The 18,116-nt window shown below is 47.4% G+C and overlaps 1 protein-coding gene across 12 annotated transcripts in view; it reads right to left on the bottom strand.

Annotated features, from left to right (window-relative positions):
* Positions 1–18,116, bottom strand: part of Trpm8 (transient receptor potential cation channel subfamily M member 8) — a 139,834-nt gene that overhangs the window by 75,567 nt on the left and 46,151 nt on the right. For 11 of the 12 annotated variants that reach the window (XM_087209479.1, XM_087209473.1, XM_087209474.1 and 8 more), the window contains one exon: positions 2,784–2,905. In XM_087209479.1, the coding sequence (XP_087065605.1) occupies positions 2,784–2,905 (122 nt within the window). Of the gene's footprint in view, positions 1–2,783; positions 2,906–11,935; positions 12,003–18,116 lie in introns of those variants that run through there. The other variant, XM_087209480.1, reaches the window with a different exon arrangement.

The raw sequence follows: 18,116 nt of genomic DNA, 5'->3' as shown, positions 1-18,116 counted from the left end.
TCACTAACCCAATGGGAAAAATAGCAAAAGACAGGAGCAGGTATTGAGTAAAAGAACACACAAGTAACCCATCATCACATGAAAGGAAGTTCAAGCTCATTAGCAGGAAAGCAAATGTGAGATAGAGTCACAGTGAGATTCCATTTCACACCCATCAATTTGCCGAAAATTAAAGAGAATTAATACCCAGCAGGGGTGAAGGGAGGGCCACAGGCCTCATGCTCACGGCGGGCAGGGCCACTCCAGAGAACTGTTCTTGATCGCCCATGAAGCCATTTCCCTGCCCAAGAGGCCCTCATGCAGAGAGGGGCGGGGCATTCCCTGAGCCACCGTGCACCCAGAATTCCTGGCAATGGAAGAGTCTTCAGCTCTGGAGGGTGTCTTTCCCAGGGGAGTTGGGGCTGCTAGGGCATCCCCTTTCCTACCTCTTGCAGGTCCCCAGGTGCCAACACCTGGAGTGCTCAGACCATGTCCTGCACAGCTGGCCTCCTGGGACAGCCTGGCCCCGAGTCAGCCCCACTCAGCATCCCCCACAGGCCACCACCAGCCATGCACTGCAATGAAGTCCACAGTGTCCTGTCACCTCCCAACCCCCGCCTGAGCAAGTCCTCAGGAATGTGAGAACGGAGACCAGGGGTCTCCACTTTCCCATCTTTTAGAAGGAGGTTTCCCATCAATCCTGTTCCTTAAAAGCCAGGCCCATGAGGGAGACATGTGTGCCTCTCCTGGCCCACTTCAGTCCAGACTGCATTTTCCACACTGCATTTTCTTGCACACCCAAAAATGTTAGCAATGTCATTGTTCCTAAAGCAAAATCCAGAAGCCCAAATGTCCAATACCCCAAGGCTGGGAAAGTAGTAGCACAGCAGTGGGATGAGTGGACAACTGTCATATGGATTAACATGGATAAGCCACAAAAACAGTGCTGAGGAAAGAAGTAGAAATCTACCGGATGTATGTGGTGCATGCCTGTGATCCTAGCAATTCAGGAGGCTGAGGCAGGAAGATTATCAGTTTGAGGCCAGCCTGGGCAAATTAGAGACTTAGCAAGACCCTGTGTCAAAATAAAGAAGTAAAGAAAAGAATGAGGGATGTAGCTCAGTGCAAAAACCCTGGGTTCAATCCCCAGTACTGCAATAATGATGAAGAAGAAAGAGGGAGAAGGAGGAGAAGGAGAAGATACATTGAAAAATAAAGAATTCACGAAAGAATACTCAAACCACAATACCATGTTTTCAAAAAATGGGCAAAGGTGGAAAACATATGTCTATTTCACAAGAAAAATTTAGAGAACAAAAATAGTTCCTATGCTCTTCTCTTGCAAACCTTGCCCATCTGTGGTACCCATTTTGCTCCTTATTATTTTTGGCCATATAATTAATCTTGAGACTACTTAGGTGAAACAGAGAAAACCAGCGTAAGTTGTGAAGTTAGCGATCATCTCAGAGGGGTGGGATGACTGCTTTGTTGCTGAAAATTCGCTCTGAGATGCACTCTGGAGACCTGCGCATGCGTGGGGCGAGGCGCATGCGTGGGGCGAGGCGGAAGCCCGGTGCTGAGAAGCCCGGGGTGGTCCTCAGGTCTGAGGGCCTGGGACGAGAGGAGGGGTGACACGGGGGACAGGGGCCTGGCAGGTGGGAGCAGCAGCCTTCTTCCATCCTCCGGGACACTGCTGCCTGAGGCTGACAGGGCTGTGGCGATGCGGTTTGGGGGAGCTTCATGGCTCGGGGTCAGAGCAGCAGAAGGCAAATGGTGGGAATACTGGGGAAGCCAGCACCACCTCTGTCCACTCTCTCACAGGGCCAGGACTCAGGGGAGACTCGGGAGCAAAACCCACAGAAGCGCCCAGGCCTCAGGACCTGCAAGTGCAGGGTGGCACCAGAAAGCAGGAGCCCCTAATTTCTGCACCCCGAGTACCTCCCTTGCTGGTCCTAGTGCTGGGAGGCAGACCTCAGCTGGAGGAGGGTGGAAGGCTTTTGCGTGCTTGTGTGACTTCGCTTACAGCTCAATGATAGACCCCAAAGTAACCCTGTGGTGCGCACAAGTTAGAGTCGAGTCTGACACGACCTGTATCCCACTTCTACTCGCTCCCTTTCTTTGCAAAGATAGCTGCTGTCTAGACTTCTCATGGTGGGACCAGATGTCAGACTGCACTGTGACAAGTGAGAGCACAAGACAGGGCCTGAGAGTGTGGAAAACCTGTGGAGCAGGGGACCCCGCACGGTGGCAGCAGATTTAAGGGACCAGCTCCTGCTGGCACCGCCCCCCCAGCTCAGCTCCCCTGAGAGCCATGGTTGGGCATCTTCAAGCACTGAAGGCCACAAGGACACTGGCTCAGGGTGAGGAGAGACAGGGCCAAAGAGTCGGATGAGAAAGGAGACTGCAAGAACTAATTCCAAGCACCACACCTGAGAGCCTGGGTCCTGATCTGGGCAGTGGACCTAGGATTCAGAATCAACCCTGAACCCATGGAATCGGAAGCAAGACCACTCAGCATCAAACAATGAAATGCATATTAACGTTTCCCAAAAGTCATTCACAAAGGCGTTATTATCCAATGACTTATTGAAGTGGCAGTTATACAAAACCGGAAAACAGAAATATGTGAAAAACAACACAGAAATGAAAATGCTTCTACAGTCTACAAAAACAAAAGAACTTGTGCCACAAATAGTACATGGTTCATTGAGGGTTTGTCTAAAAGGTTAAAGAAGGCAGACTGATCACCAAGTAATCCCGACTGCCACAGTGGCGCTTTGTCTCGAGGCGGGGTGTTGACTTACACTGTCGCTGTAGGACACATCCGTGCTCCGAGACACGCTGGAGTACAGAGTCCGCGTGCTGCCCAGCGTGCCGTTCCTCCTGTTCCGCATGCTGAGCCGGGCTCCCTCGAAGGACATCTTTCCTGCAGAGGTTTGGGAACAACTGTGTAACCAGCACTTCACAGCTTTGCTCCAGCTTCCCTCCTTCCATCCTCTTCCCTTGACCACTCAAGGGTCCCAAGGTCCACTCAGCCCCTGGGATAACTGTGCCCCAGCCCCTAAGGAGCCAGCTAGCAGTCCAGCCCTTTGGTGCATCCTCTCTGCCCCTCAGGCCTGGTGCCAGCCCAAAGTGGCAGTGTGCATGGCACCTCAGGAGGATGTGCTCAGCCGCATCCACCCAGCAGCACACCCTGGGCCTGCACAGCTGCTGCTGCACTGACCCATAGGGAAGCACTGGCAGCTCAGAGGGGCAGGAGATATGGCCCTCGGGCAGACAGAGAATCCTGACTCTAACTCAACCAAACCAAGAAGGAAAATGGCCTTGAAAGATCAGCCTCCCCAGGTCTCCCTGAGACTCTGCAGCTGGTAAGTGGGCTCCAGGGCCACTGGCACTTCCCTCTCAGGCTCTGGCACTGGCAGGCCATCTGCCTGGCATTAGCGAGCCTCATCAGTCCAGGAGTTGCATCTCCCTCCAGGATGGCCCCTCCCCTCTGTCTGCAAACCAAAACACAGACCCATGGCCCAAGCCACAGACAAAATGCACCGAAGGCTGACTCCACCTCCCCAGCTTGTCCTGCAGAGAAGGCAAACAGGACACTTCTGGAACAAAAGCACCCCCTCTGATTACACCCACACCACCCTGCACTCCTCCTGCAGGGACCACACTGCTCCCTCTCTCTCCCCAGCATACCCAGGAGCAGCCCTTCTTTCCACCCCTTGGAGCCTCACAGATCACCAGTCACCCCCAGTTGTCACCTGGGCCCAGCCACCTGACAACAGCCTCTCCCTTCCTCTGGGTGCAGCCTTCCCCACCGCAGCTCCCCTCTCTGCCGGGCCGGGCCGTGTCCTACCTTTCTCCTGGTCTCAGCTTACACTTCCTTTCTTAGGGCGACGCCACTGAATGCCCAAGCCGGGGCAGGCTTCTGGGTGCCTGTTCCCGAAACATGGCCCCATAGCACCAGACTGTTCATGTCAGGACTATGCAGGGATCTGTACAGCCCCTGTCCCCTCACTGAGGCCAGGACCCTGTCTACCTGGTTCACCATGAGACTCCTGGGGCCTGGCATGAAGTAGATTGTTCGAGCACTTACTGGGTTACAAACCCTCCTTTGCTTTGCAAACTGCCTGGGATCCCCGATGCAGGCCACACGGCACTCTCCTGCTCCTGCCCGGGAGCGCCTCAACACCTCTTTAAGCCCCTCTTGGAATGGGCAGCCCAGCCCAGACTGTTTAAAGCCAGGAGTGCATAGTTTACTTCTCTCCCCAGGCATTTCAAAGCGAAGATCAGAGTATTAATTGGTACTTTACATACATTATTGTAAAACCGCAAATCAATCCTGCAAGGTATCCACGATGATTCTCCTACAGCAAATTGCTCCTAAGTGGGGCACCAATGGTTGGGAAGTGATTGCATTTGCCTTGCCATGAAAAACTGCTTATTTTGTTGTGAAGGAAAAAGTGTATTGTTGCTTTTGAATCTCATTTTCACTAAAGAAGAAGTGGAAACGTGGCATGAGCCATGCAGAGGGCAGCCCTCTGCTGAAGCCTCACAAGCATTAGTTTCCACCCAGCAGTCTGAGGCTTGCTGGTACTTGAGTTGGTTAAGAGTCCAGGTGTTCTTGACAATGTCTCCCACTGCGTGTTTTCTGGGCCCCCGCAAGGGCACTGATCTCCTAGTGCACCCTTTCAGGATTTAAGGCTCTGGTGTGGAAGAAGCTGAGCCTTTAGAAGAGACTGAAAGCCCAAGGCCCAAGGGAAATGATTAGAAGAGAGGTCTCGAAGGGAGGGGGTATGGTAATTATAAGAGCAGCATGAAGTGGAAGCGGTTCCTGGGGGAGATGGTAATAATCAGGGTGTCAGCACTAAGAAAAATGTGAAGATAAGACTGTCAACAAGAACATACACATACTGAACAAAGACTGAATTTTTCCCCATGTCATATTCTTTGAAATATTTCCCGGGCATGGAACCCACTTTCCATTCCTACCATCATTGGGAACCTTGGACTCTTAATCCAGAGAAGAAACAAAGCTGTCCAAGAACAGGGTGTGGGTGTGGCCCTTTGTGGGGTTGGAGGCTTCCCTCAATGGCTGGGGCTGGGGCGAGAGCACAGCTTTCACAAGGAGGTCCTGGGGCCTCCCTGCTGTGGGGGACTCAGGGGTCCTGCTCTACAGCAACAGGACAAGACCTGGCTTCATCAGAATCCTGGAAGGAGGAGGAGGAGGAAACAGGTGGAAACAGCTACTCTGGGTCCCTTGGTCCACTCTGAATGTTGGCTCGGGTCTCCTGGTGGCATGGGCAGCCAGAAGGACTTCTTTGGCTTCAGTCCCTTGGGATGGATAGGACAGCCACTATCCTACTCAAACAAAAATAACCTTCTAGATGGTTTCTAGATAGTGCTCTGGAAGTCAAATCTGATGGACCTGCTTGTGACAACCTCATCAACTAGGAGCCCAAGCTTGACATAGAATGAAAAATAAGGCTCATGAATCCAAAACTCTAGCACAGAAAAACATCATATAAAATAACCATAATCTGTAATTCTAAAGCTCTTGAAATCTCACCACAGTGGCTCTGGAATGTTATTTCTTTCCATAGAATCAAATTTGCAGCATTTGGCTTTTACATAAGAAGAGGCGCTGGCATTTCTCCCATTTGGGAGACGGTGGAGAATGAGGCTTTGTGGTACAGGTTTACAGTGTAGGGGCTGCTTCCTCCTTCATCTTCAGTTCCATCTTTGAGCATTTCCCTGACCGAATGCAACTCCCCATAGGAGTAGGAAATGAAGTCAAGAAAACGATAATGCCTAATGTTCACTCACCCTTCCGAGGTGACCTGCCAGCCACAAATCTAGTACTTCGTGGCATCAGGGAAGCCCCTCGGGGTTGGAGGATGACATTTGGTGAGGGTGACTTTGCACTGCTGGGACACCCTGTTCATTATGTCACCCTTCTTCTGGAAAATCGTGGGTGGGGGTCAAAGAAGCCCCTGTGTCCTCCATGAGCCAGAGATTCAAAAGTCCATGTAGAAATGAAAGGTGGATTTGAATGATGAAAACTACAACGTCAAGAAGAATTCAAATAAACACACCAAGTTGCATCTATCATAGAACAAAACTCAGAAGGAAATCAGGACTACAGTGATATAGAAAAACCAAAGCAGCACAAAGGCAAGGGTTTCGGAGTCTGAAGAAAACACACCTGGGGCTGGGCTCCACTGCTAACTATCAACTAACTTTGTCTCTTTGCCTCTTGACTTCCTGACCTCTATGAATCTCCTGTCTGCCCCCTCCCTGTAGATTTCCTGTGAGGATTCAAGAGGATGATTTGTTGCAGACTTGGCCCAATGCTTGAATTACCTGAAAGTTAGCGCGTTACCATGACTCTATACATACTAGTGTGGGGCTTTATAAGAGCAGCAAGTGAGGTGTAAGAGGAAAAGGGAAGAGGCAGGGAACCTGAAGACACTTGTGTCTGAAAGGGCCAGAAACAGTCGCAGGTAAGTAAGTGTGGGATGGAAGGAGGTAAGGAGCAGAGGGGCTATGAGCAGCAGGCTACGTGAGTGGGGACTGAGAGATGAGAACACAGACTTGAGGAAGAAAGCAGTCACTCTCAGGATTGGGCTCTTCCGGGATTGCTGGACAGAGGGTCCCAGCCCTCCTCAGCTGTGGGCCTTTTCCTGCTCTCAGGGCTCAGTCATGGGGCCTCTCCAACATGGCGGCTTGCTTGATCAAAGCAAAGGGCTGAGAAGACAACAGAGAGCATGTGCTGGAAAAACCAGGTCAATCTTGTGCCATCAAATCACTGAGGTGACAATCTGTCACCTTCGCCACGTTCTACCCAAGAGGACAGACCACTAGGTCCAGTCCACACTCAAGAGGAGGAGACTGCACAAGGACAGGGAATGCCAGGCAGTCGTGCCTACCATCTTCCCTCTCGACTTTCACTTAACACTGAAGCTCTAGCTTTGTCAGACCCGAACGTCTTTATAATATAGCGTCTTGCCGAGGGTGGCCATAAGATTTTATCTGGGTTCTACAACATAGAAACCAAAGCAGGATGTGTGAGGCACCTGTAGCAGAAATGCTGACCTGTGAGTGAATGACTCACAGGTGACCAGCCTCACCGTGCACCCCTGGAAGGCTAAGCTGGTGGTGATTCATGGTGGCTCATCTTCTGGCTGTCTGGGCCACCATCCCTGACACCTAATATTATGGTGGCCAATTCCCTTTGGATTTAGACCAGATCATTGTTGTTAAGTTGTGCTTTTTAGATTACATATTTCCACCTTTGAGAGTAAATTTCATCTTCGTATTAATTTTCAATTCCGTATGTTTCACACTTATTTACACATATCCCTCTCTGCTTCAGTGTCAGGTATGGTCAGTAGGAGCCCGTCCATTCCAACATGTCCATCCCAGCTAGGGGTGACCTCCATGGGTCAAGGTGGAAGGTACATGTGTTAGGAAGTTGGTGGGTTATTTTAGTGCCTTCACACATGGCCAACTTGACCAGTACTTTTCCTTCAAATGTGGTTCCATATATTTTAGATTCTGAAGCCTGTAAAGGAAAACTCTCCAGATACCTTCACTGCTATTCTTTCTATCTAACATTTGGATGTAGGCTGCTTCCCCAGACCCATCAATGCCTAACAAAGGCAAGAGAGAAGGAAGAAGGACCTCAGAATAGAGGCCTCATGACCCATGGGTAAAGTCCCTCTCAGAACCAGCCCCAGCCTCACTTCTACATGAAATCTGCACCCTGGTCAGGTGGAGCAAAGAGGACATCTCACAAGCACCAGCACTCATAAATGGGCAGGGTAAACCTCCCCTGAAGTAAGCAAAAACTTGAGTCTCCACAACAGAAATCCCATCGCGTCTGATGCTGAGAAAAAATTAGACAGCCAGAGGTATCTTGCTAAAATTATTTAAGTATAAACATCAGACCATACATGCAATGTAACAGGGAAAAATTATGAAAGAGGGAAATCAGGTTGGTATCAAACTTCTCCTCTTCCAAACTACCTGTATTAGCTAGAAGGGGATGGAGAATACTTGCATTTTCTTAGAGGGAAAAGATTGTGGTCTAAGAATTGTAACCTCAGCCAATTCTACTGTGATTGCAGTAAAAGGAAATACTCAGTAATAGGATAAACAAGGTAGGAAACAACCCCAAATCACAAAACCCAGTTCAGGGCAGGGGACAGAGGAACTGGAGGAAGTGGGTAAGTAATGGATCAAAATAATTTGTTTCTGTTTAATCTCGGTGCATGAAATTTTAAAGAAACTTATTAAAATATTATGCACTATATATAAGAGCCAAAGTGGAAGAAGTGAGCGAAGTTTAAAACAAGAGAGAGCTGGGAATGTGAGACACTCCGCTGCTCTTCCAACCAGGTGGGGACACCTGTCGTAAGGTCCTGCAAAGTGGGGACACCCGAAATCGGACCCTCATCGTCCTTGTGGCCAAAGCAAAGAGAAGAACACGGTCTGTCGCAAGCTTCACAGCACCCATGAAAGAACACCCAACCCACATTCCCTGATGGAGACACTGGCGTAGGAAGAACCTCAGCCACTGAGGGCAGAAGGGTTGGGAGGGTGGGTGTGGCTCCAACTGGGCACACAGAGATGTTTCCAGTAATGGAAAAGTTCCATAACTTCATTGTGGTGGTGGTTACACAATCCACTCATGTGATAAAATTGCCTAAAAACTATGTACACACACCAACACGTGCAAGAAAAGGCTAGTGAAATCTCGGTAGACTGTGGCTTGGACCAAGGTTAGTTCCCTGGTTTGGTCTTGTCCAATATTGCAGTCTTGGGTGATGTTACTGCTAAGGGCCACTGGGTGAAAGGCACACAGAATTTCTCTGCACTGTTTTTCCAACTTCCTGTGAAACTATAATCATTTCCACCTAATAAGAGAAAGAAATGCCTGAGCTGACACTTTGGGTCTCATGGTGAGAAACATCCTCGGCACAACCATGCAATACCTGCAGCACCAAACACTGTATGGCTGTTCTTTTTTTTTTTTTTTTGGTTCCGGGGATCGAACTCAGGACCTTGTGCTTGCAAGGGAGGCGGAGGAACCACTGAGCTAAATCCCCAGCCCAGTATGGCCATTCTTGATAACATTCTGAATGCAAGGTGAAGCTACTTCACTATGGTGAAACCCACTGGCCCTAAACGAGGAGCCTCAAGAGAGAAATCTGAGAGTTTGACCAGCACTGGGACTTCAATTTAGCCAAGTGAAAGCTTTGCTTTCCTATTTCTACCTATATCTCAATTATTTTTATCATCTTCCCTCTCAAAGATTTCAGATAAGTCTGATGAATTCAGTAGAACCCTATTCCACCATGAAGTGGATCACAGGGGAAATCACTATCAAGGTAGACGCTGGAAATACCACCCACATTTCCCACAAAGGGTCACCGGCTCACCCAGGAGTTGGGAGGGCGTTTCCGAGCTGAAGACCGCAGTTCCTCCCGGCTCCCATCCCAGGCTCCCTCATCAGGCCTTGGAGCTCAGACTGCTAGGCCCAAGCCAAGTGCTCAGCAGGTCTGGACCAGTCCCTAAACCCTGCATCTGTCACAGTGCTCGGGGCTGCTCAGGATGCTGACCGAAGGACACACAGAGAGCCGCTGGTCCACACCAGGGTGCTGCCTCTGATGCCGTCGTCCCCTCATGTTTTGGCTGCAAGTAATTTAGAGCCTGTCATAAAATCTTTTTAAAACACAGGCATGTAATTGATGGGAGGCCAAAGAGGCAATGTCATATACGTTTCAGCTTAGTCTTCTTCTGAAAGCACAACTTGAATTTACTCACAGGACATTCATTCTGCTGGCACAGGAAACATTTACCTTCACTGGGACAGGAACACTGCCCACATGGCAGGAATAAGTCACCACCATGCTTATCCCTGCACCAACCCCTCCAATCTCCCCGCGGGCTGTAGGGATTATAATTGTCCCTCTTCGATGGATGAGGAAAACAAACCACAGAGGAGCTAAGTAACTTCCCCAAAGTCACACGGCAGATAAATCAGGGATACAGGATTCAAACCCAAGCAGGCTGGCCTGACAGGCCTAACCTTTCAACTTTAAATAACTCTGTGCCACCTCAATGCATTTTGGAAGAGATAGAATATAATTTTACTATATTAATCCATTATCAAAACTCCAGTGATTAGGAAGCTTATTTTGTTTGTTGGAGGAGAGGTCTGGCTGCTGTAACTTTTATTTGGATGCTCATGAATAATTTCCAATAATCTAGAAGTCACCATTAACAACAGAACATTCTTACATCCTTCGAGTCCGATACAAAAAAATCAAAAGGTCAGTCTGGTCTGTGGTTTTCCTAGGCTGAAAGTGGCCTTTAGCATGTTTTAAAAACTGCTTTTGAGCTCCTCTCTTATGGTGACCAAATGGGCCCTAATATGTCACCTGCAAGCAAGATGGGTCTCTTTATGAGAAAATGAAAAATAAATGTTAAAATGAATGAATGAACACAATGTCCTCCTTACATAGCCCTGAGTGAGAGGGAAATGGTTGTTGGTGTTGGGAGGAGAAGCTTGCATCCAAAAGGCCCCGCACAAGGCCAGCCGTCTCCTCTTCACTCCCATCAATTATTCATGGTGATGGTGTGGGTGACACTTGCAAAGACTTCGGATGTACGTGACACCATCCATCCCCAGACGCCTTCCCCTCGCCCATTCTGGCCAGAGCACTGAGGAGATGCGAGATAGCGGGTCAGCAGGACCTCTGCCCTTTCCCCACCTCTCATCGTCCCCTGGACAGACCGCTGAGTGAGCATTCTCTCTCAGTCTTCTCATCGCCTCTGCCAGCCACAGTCTTACAGTCTGAGTTGATGGGTAAAATTGAGGCAGGAGAGGGGATGGCAAAGATCCATGGAGGCTCCTGACGTCGCTGATCCCAAGGTGTCCACCCCAAAGAGCAGGGGAGAGAGACAGGGGGCGGGCACCGGCAGCAGGTGAGGCCACACTGTGCTGTGTCCTGAGAGCTCCCTAGAATGGGGGACAGGAAGAGGTCCCCCCGGAGCCCAGAACCCTGCTCTCCTCATGGGTGCCAAGAATAACATCAATTCTTAGGCAAGACAAAAGAAATTAATAATAGATGATAATAACTTCGTTGCAAATTCTAAAGAATTATCAGTCCAAAGTCACAACTCTCCAAGGAAGTTCTTTGCACTCTCAAGATTTCGCTGGGCTAAAACTGTTGTGGTGAGTATATTTAAATCAGTGAGTGAAGACTAGACCTAAGGAACTACCCCTAACTTCTGCCCAGTGCAAGGATCTCAACGCCAAAAAAGTCAGTTTGGGCTAGAATGGACTTAAAATTAAATAGAAATAAAGTCTTTAATTATTCATCCAACCCCTCACTCTTTCTCTCTGGCTTCTAAATAATACAAATGATGAGCATGTTTCAACAAACTGAAAGAATGAAAGAGCCGCAGGATGTAAAAACAAGTCAAATACAATTTTCTCCTTTTTTCATCAGTGTGTTGCTTCTTGGTGTTAATTTATATTTCATCATAGTCTCAATTTTTTAAAAGAACGCATTTTGTTATGTTGTGAGAACATAGCATTGATTTAGGGTGTCAGTTGCCAAGTTAGGATGCCGATGAATTTTTTAGTAAAGCTCATTTGAGGAAATCTCAAACTCTGCCAGTCAGAAAAAGGAAACTATATTTAAAGTCATTAACAAATCTAGCAAAGATATCTACATTTCTAAATAAACCCACATGCAGAGTAGATATGTCTGCACACCAGCAGTTTGCTTATGCCCCCGTCTCTTTGAAGAACTCAAAATTATTTTAAATCTTCATAGAAAAACCACACAATGCCCTTCTTAGAGGCACTAAACATATCAATTCTACAGGTTACAGCAAGGGTAAGGTTTGTGGAAAGATAGAGAGAGAGGAAAAGCTGATAACATACCCATAAGTGGTGACTTATCGGGCAGGATTCTCCCTTACCCCAAAGTCTGCTGGACTCTTCTACTTGCAGGAGGAGGGAGGGAGGTTTTTATAATGAGCTTTCAAGGCACCGCCTTCTTTTAAGAAGAGGAATGAAAAATCTTAGCCCACTGGAAGAAAATTCTTGAAGCCATGCCACACAGGAGCAATTGAACACCAGATTATAAGAGAGGAATGCATAATTACAGAACCCTGTATATTAAATGCAAATAAGGTAATCATACTTAAGTTCCACTCTTGATTTGCTGGTAGTATCACAATGTTAAACCATACCAAAATTTAACTTCTACAATTAGTGGCACATCTTCAAAACCACAAATGAAGTAGGAAGTGCTTGTTATGGCAAGTAATGAGAAGATTAATTAATAGATTAAAAGCTCTTAATTAAGATGAGAAAAAATTCTTCAATAGAGGCAATTTAAGCAACTTAGCCTTTTTGCAGTTTGTGTTAACTTTCCTCACACCAGCATATATTTATCACTGGGTTAGTGAACCAGGGCTTGAGGGATGTCGAGGAAGGTGAGCCAGGCTGGTTTATTAATTCAGTTTCCCATGTCTCCTTTACACTACTTTGTCTTTGTAAAACTCTACCAGGAGAGAAGTAGTAACTGGCAGTGGACAACTTCAGTCTTCAACAAGGCACTGCCAACATAATAGTTTTGTTCAAACTAATGGTCCTTGAGACTTGGCTCTTATTCGAATTATATGTTTACGTATGAAGTATAGGCTACAGACAAGTAGAAATAGGAGGGTGTAATTTATTTTTTGAGGGTGCTCAGTAATGATTGACTGAATAAATAAATGAATAAACAATGAAGATTGAAATAGGAGTATAAAGAGAAGCAAGCCAAACCAGAGGGAAAGCTCACCTTTAAGACGGGAGAGTTGAGTGATCATAGGTGGGATGAGGGAAGTCACAGCAGTGAGGATGCAGCAGAAATTAGGGCAATCGATGACCAGTTGGTGAGAGTTACTTGCCACAGGAAGGTCACCTTTTGCACAGAGTGGCAGACGTGGAAGCCATTGTGCCATCTGTCCCCAGAGCTGAGGAAATATCCCCACTCCAGACCTTGCAATGGTGTCTTTCTCCTGGCTTCATTTAAAAGCCTACCTGAGAGAGTAAATTTGTCTCTGATATCCATTAGTATCCTGGGCTAAAATGGTGTCATTCTTGATGCTGCATTACAAAAATGAGTGTTTTTATAATCCCAATAGGTGTTCTCCATTTGATAGCAAGGACAAATGCCAAAAACAAGCCATCGCCTACACTGAAAACCCAACTAGTGTTCAACTGGTGATGAAATGACATGAAGTTCTGGGGAAACAGGCGGGATGTTCTTGGCCGGAGCAGAGAGGAGCTCACCTGAGCTGTGCGTCTGGTGGCAGATTTTGCTCAGCGGTGGCTTGTTGCTTAATGTTGAGGGCTGACTTTAATTTTGATTCTCACTGCGTTATCGCAGACGCCCGGCACCCACTGGGCTTCCCAAGCTGCAGAGGTCCCCTCAGAGCTCACCCACCACCCTATTGCCAGGTTTCTTCCACACTGAGTAGTGGAATAGAAGAATTCTGACCTCCTCGGTTCCCTAGAGAACTTCCTCGGTATTCAAGATTCTTTCTGCTCCGGTAGGAAAACCCATATTTCCTGACACAAACAATCAGGATAAAAGGGGGAGGTCAGCCATATTTTTGCTTTAAACAAAGTTTAAACTTACAATATTTCTAATAGAAAGGTTAGATTTAGATTGCAGTAGGAATTGGATATGCCAAATATTACTTTAATTAACCATCCAGGATGCATAAGCATCTGCCCTAGGTTAAACCATTTGCACTTGTAAATGTTAAGAGTTTGACTGTATTAGTAAAATTATGTTCATTAACATAAAGTGCACGCAGTGAAAACCCTGTCCGCATCATGTTTATGCATACAGCGTTTGCCTGTGTCTCCATGGCATGCAGGCATTACAGATACCTTCAGGTTTTGAACCTAAACACACTCTGCTCTGGAAGTCACTTAACAGTGATTCTGGGGCCGGGGAATTAGCTCAGTGGTTCCACCAACTGCATTGCAAACACAAGGTCCCGAGTTCGATCCCCAGTACCAAAACAAAACAAAACGAAAAACCCCAATAAATTAGCTGTAATTAAAAAAAAAAAGTGATTCTGCCACAATCCTCATTGTGAATCTGCAAAGTGAAACAGCCATTTGGCACCATCCAGGTTGAGACTTTTTAGCTGTCAGAGCAGCTTGTAGGCCTTTGCTGAAGAAGTCTCGTGCTGAAGCAGCCCCTGGCCAGATCTCTAGGCCCTTGAGTTTTCTAGGAATGTACAAAAGGAGAGGTTGCCAAACCAGGGCCAGCAGAAGAAAATTCTGCTTGTGGGTGTCTGCAAGTCTCCTGCCGACTTGCTTTGATTTTAACCCTGGAGTCTTCGTGTGCCTTCTTCTCTTCACACTACCACCCGAGTGTAATTTAAAAGTTGATGAAACAGGATTCTGGAAAGCAAGTGGATTCACAATTAAGCAGGGTGAGTATAGAGGATTAGTTTTGCAAAGACAGAGATATTTAGGCAAAGGCTGAAAAAAGAGGGGTTTGCGTGGTGACTCTGACAGAAAGTATCTTCAATTCAAGGAGAAACTCCTTGTCAAAGAAGGATGAGTGACTCAAGACAGAAGCCTCCAACCCAAATACTCCAAAGGTCAGACAGATAAAGGAAGTGAATGCAGTGGTCAAGTATAGAGTGCCAGGGAAAGGTGGATGCTGCAGAAAGCCGGAAATCAGGAGCCTTGTGGGAGGAGATCCCACCAGGAAGTAGAGGTGGAGAAATCTCAAAATCTCCCTCCGAGTAAATCTCAGGACTGAAATTCCGCACAGCCCTAGGATTTCCTTCCCTCTCACACTCTGGCACATGCTCTTCCAGACAGAGCCAGAAGTTCACCCAGTGTTTCTCTCCTTAGCCTGCAGTGTAGACAGCGCCTACAAGGCCTCTTCAGAGATATAAAGGCATTGGAAAGCAGAACCTAAAACCTGCTTTGGAAACCAAACAAATGAACTAGGAAGGACTACCAAGAACGACAGAGAAAGAAAAAGAATGACAGTGAAGTATAAACTGCAGAGTCACATAAGTGATGACAAGGAAAACAGGCTAAAATTACAATGAAACTGCTCAAGGAATACTCCCCGTGGAAGGGGAAGGAGCAGCAGTCCCAAGGTGGCAAGAAGAGGAATGAACAGGGAGGTACGAATGTGGGAACTGGGGTAAGAAGGCCACCTGCACCATAGACATCAGACATCTTATTTAGAGTTATATTTACAGGAACAGATTCAAAACGCATGTTGCCAAGTGATTGGTACAGGTAACAAAACGAGGTGTAGTGTTTCACCTTGGGCTTAACGTTTATCTAGAGGGAAAAGCATAGAAGGGGACTGGCTGAGGCCTCTAGTCTAGCGGTTGTGCTAAGGCAAGTCCTGAGCAGGTACTGGGTAGCACTGTAGCCCTGAGAATCACAGGCTGGGGAGGGTTTTGAGAACTAGATGGGAACTTGGATTTGGTCAGCTAGGCGACACCCTCTCGATCCTCGGTGAGAGTGGGAGAGACATGTAGGCTGAGCACCACAGGCAGGGTGAGGTGGAAGGAAGATATTGCCGCAGAGGGCAGGCTCGGGCAGATGGGTCCCTGTGGAGGTCTCAGGTCTGGGAGGCTCAGTGGCTGCAAAGCCTGAAGACAGGTCTACACTGCAGCCCTACGGGCCCCGCCTGCTCCATGCTTCTTGCATGTATAACTTGGCCTTGCTGCCTCCCCGAGATTGCCCAATTTGGCCCCTGCTGTGGACTGAGTTTTGTCCCCCTAAACTCACACGAAGGCGACCTAGCTCCCAGTGCCTGGGAGTGCGACTTAGGGCACGCGGCACTCGAAGAGGTGATCAAGGTAAATGAGGCTATGGGTTGGGTCCTGACCTTACATAACAGGTGTCTTAAGAAGAAGAGATCTGGGCATGGACAGACACAGAGGGAAACTCGCAGGGAGAAGGTGACCATCTGCAAGTCACAGGGAAGGGCCTCAGGAGGGCCAGCCCTGCCGACACCTGGACCTCAGAGCTCCAGCCTCCAGAAGGGTGAAGAAATGAACTAACACAGTTCCCAGGTAAGGTGTAGAAGGAGCTAGTACCACAAGAGACACCCAGAGGGGCAGAGAATTCCCACAGGAGCTTCTGCACCACCACCATCCTCCTCTGCACTGTCCGGTGCTTGATCTGGGAGAGGAAAACTACGCTTTCGCTGTACAAGGGTTGATCAAAAACTATGGTGAATATTCAAATTTATAAAAAGCTATTACGGTAAAAGACACATTGTCATGAATTCCCCTCAAACTATTCCCACTCATATCAAACACATTTAACCCATCATTATTGCCGCTTCCTGAAGAAGTTCTGGAAGTGTTCTTTTGTGAAGATCTTTATGAGGCATGATCAAAAATATGGTGAATAATGCTTCTGAGTGCTAGCCAATGGAAAAGCAGGCTCTTAAAAACATTACCATGTATTCTATCCACCTTATTCACCTGATCTGGCACCCTGCAACTTCTGGCTGTCCCCCCAAATCAAAATGACCATGAAATTAAACATTTTCAATCAATTCAGGACATCGAAGAAGTCACAACCATACAACTAAAGACATTCAGGAAGGAAGGTTTTCAGAACTGCTTCAGAAAGTGGCGAGAATGATCGGAGAAATGTGTTCAAAGTGAGGGGGAGTATTTTGAAGGAGATTCATGGTAATTTTTCTTTCACTGCAATAATTTTTCTTTTGGTACAGGGGATCAAACTCAGGTCCTTGACTTGCGAGGCAGGCAGCAGAATTACTGTACTAATTTTTAAAAATTTCAATACATGCTGTATTTTTCTATCACGTCTCATACCTCTTAGGAGTATCTGAAGGCAAATGGGCTTCTCTCATCCCCTTGGTCTCGAAGTGAAGTTAATTAAACTAAGATGGACTTTTCTCATCCATTTTCTGGTTACTAAACAATCAAGTTCTTTGTTCTATGCAATTTTTCCTTCTCATTGCAAACTTATCCACCACCAAGAAGGTCTGACATACCATGAGAAGTTCCACTTAAATGTCTTTATCTTGTCCTGAAGGTCATCTGTTAAAGCATCCTGTTTGTAATGTAAGTGACCTCTTGAACTGAGAGAAGACAGAGACAGAGAGGCAGGAGCACGTTTAGGTTTGTAACCTACAGGTTAGCACTTCTATCCGACACTCAACAAAATGCCTCAATTCATGCAGCGAAGCGGATCGAATTCTTTTTGTTCATGCCAGGTGGTTGCACTATCTTTCAGTGCCAGCAGGTGGCCACCCTGAGTGGAACCAGTCAGCGTGGAGGCCCTTTCATCCACCTGCAGGAGAGGAGAGTCTCAGGCGGGTGTGTCCTTGTGAAGAAAGGTCTCCACTCCAGACCTCACCTCAGAGCAGCTTGCAAAGGTGAGGATTTGCACTGGCCTTGCTGGCTCCCCCGGACCCTCTTCTCCTCCAGGGAGACAAGCAGAGCCACTTGGCCTACTCCCTGCCGCAACCCAGATCTTCAGCTTTCTTCCCTGCTTTTTGTGCCATGAGAACACGTGTCAAAATAGAACAAACTTGGCCTGGGGATTTAGCTCAGTGGTTCTGCTGCCTGCCTCGAAAGCACAAGGTCCTGAGTTCGATCCCCAGAACCAAAAAAAAAGAAAAAAAGAAAAAAAAATGGAACAAACTAGAGACGGACAGTGGAGATGTCCACATGGCAATGTGCGTGCACAAAATGCCACCGAGCTGGGCACTTACAACTGGTTACCATGGCAACTGTTATGTTATGCATATTTTACTAACAATGAAAAAAAAATTTTTTTTTTTTTTTTGTGCCCAGGGATCAAACTCGGGACCTTGCACTTGCGAGGCAGGCGCCGGAACCACTGAGCTAAATACCCGGGCCGAAAAATATTTTTTTAAATGCTGAGTGAAACCAGCTCTCGGTTTGAACTGGGCTCTGACATCTTGCTACCTCTGTGACCTTGGACAAACTCCTCACCTCCAGACCCATTTCAGTAAGAGGAGATCTTGTCACCCGGGTCTCAAGGGCTGCTAAGATTTGGGGGGAAATCTTGAAAG

Source organism: Heterocephalus glaber, unplaced genomic scaffold (assembly GCF_053883595.1).
Source record: "Heterocephalus glaber isolate CG9 unplaced genomic scaffold, H.glaber_assembly_v1.0 deba00001004, whole genome shotgun sequence".
NCBI lineage: Eukaryota > Metazoa > Chordata > Mammalia > Rodentia > Bathyergidae > Heterocephalus > Heterocephalus glaber.
This window is presented reverse-complemented; position numbering and strand designations above follow the sequence as displayed.